At 53.3% G+C, this 1,826-nt stretch overlaps 1 protein-coding gene across 1 annotated transcript; it reads right to left on the reverse strand.

The window, feature by feature from the left end:
- Positions 1-1,359, reverse strand: GPR151 (G protein-coupled receptor 151). The gene has a single exon (XM_049648837.1). The coding sequence runs from the start codon at positions 1,270-1,272 to the stop codon at positions 1-3; it is 1,272 nt and encodes a 423-aa protein (XP_049504794.1). The 5' UTR covers positions 1,273-1,359.
- Positions 1,360-1,826: the final 467 nt, after the last annotated feature.

Genomic DNA, 1,826 nt, shown 5'->3' on the forward strand with positions numbered 1-1,826 from the left:
CTATTTATCACAGTCTCCCGTCTCTTGATCGTCATGTTCCCAGGGGGTAGGGTCATTGTCTTGTACACAAGGGACTGTGTCCCTCTCATGCCAAAACTGCTCTACATCAGGGAGGATGGGGATCTGTGCCTTCTCCGTTCTGTCTACACTGGAGGAGGGAGAGCCAGGCTTTTCTTTCTCTGGTATGGGTGCTGGGGACTCTGGAGATGGAACATTGTCGGGAGGGACATTTGAGTTACCAGCTGGTGTTTTCTGAGACTCTGAGGCAGTTGGTGGTTTTTTGGTTATCATCCATTTCCACAAGCCTTTCAGCCCTTCCTTGAACTCTTCTGACATCACTAGGAAAATGAGAGGATTTGCCGAAGAGATGGAAAACATAAGGACTTGAGACAGGGCTATGAAACCTTGTGGTGGGGCTGGGCCTCCAGCCTTCAGATGCCAGATCCACAGCCACGCTATCCAGTCGGGGAGCCACAGCACAGCAGAGGTGACAGCGATACTCAGCAACATCACTGTGAGCTGCCTGGAGCGCATCTGGTTTCTCAGATTTTGAGTCTTAGTGCCTCGTTTCTTACATTGACCATAAGCTCTCCAGAAATAAAAACTGGCAGAGAGTAATGGAAGACAAAACGTCAGGAGAGGGTAGAGCTTACCAAACATTGCCATGAACCTTTCGGCCACGGGGGGGACGTCCATGAGGCACATTTCCACACCTGCGTGAAGCCTGGTGGTGCTAAAGAACCATTCTGGCAGGGGGAGCAGGCTAGCTACAGCCCAGATGGCCACCAGCACTGACCAGATGGTGCAGTTGTGGATACTTACTTGCTTGGCTGGGTCACTCGCATACATGAAGCATGCTTTGGCCACGGCGACGATCGTCAGGCTCTTGGCTGCCATGCACGTGTGGATGAACCAGTCAGAGGACTTGCAGACAAACCAGCCTAGGTCCCAAACCCCTTTGAAGTATGCTGTCGCTCGGACGGGTGCAGAAAACAGCAGGAGAGAGAGATCAGCCAGGCTTAGATTCAGAATCAGGGAGTGGATCATGGATGGCTTCCCTTTCCAAGCGCTATGAAGGAGGACGCCAATCACGCAAAGGTTCCCCATGAAGCCCACCAGGCAGACGGCCACCAAGAGAGCTGGGACGATGGTCCTCCAGTCCTTGGAGTCAGAGGGCAGGTACCCTCCGGCAAAGTGGAGGTGAGCAGACGACACGTTCATGGTGCTGGAGTTGGAGTCTGTGGAGGCAGCTGCCAGCATCCCCTCTTCCATGCGGCTCGTCCTTACAGAAGTCAGCTTCTTTCTGTCTTCCTGCCCGGCTCTTTTGCCTAGGAAATAAATAGGCTGTCATCCGTGTCAGATGACACCTCTGGACCCTCCCCTTGCTTGTTTCCTGAGAGCAGAGTGTGGAAGAACGTGGACCCGACTCTGCCTTATGTGACGCGTCTCCGCTGCACTGAATGGTGAGCAGCAGGGCTGCTCGGGTGCCTCTCATTAGCAAGCCTCGTGTCAGATCGGCAGCCCTGTGGGGTCAAAGCCCCAGAGACTCATAAATGATAAATGAGGACAACATACATGTAAGTGGGCTCTGTTCCTGGGGTGGGGGGGAGGGGTGTCGCGCACCAGTCAGGCAATCGTTTTCAGCCAGCTGTTTCTAAAATCTTGACTGCCGTCTGTAACTCAGTAAAGCCCGCATCTGAGCAAGTCAGTCTTTTGCATAGAAACCTGGACCAGAATCACCCACTTACTTGATGCAGCAGGTCTGGAGCAGGGCCCAAGAATGTGCATTTCTAACAAGTCCCCAGGGGATGTGGATGTCACGGGTT

Source organism: Panthera uncia (genome assembly GCF_023721935.1).
Source record: "Panthera uncia isolate 11264 chromosome A1 unlocalized genomic scaffold, Puncia_PCG_1.0 HiC_scaffold_17, whole genome shotgun sequence".
Lineage (NCBI taxonomy): Eukaryota > Metazoa > Chordata > Mammalia > Carnivora > Felidae > Panthera > Panthera uncia.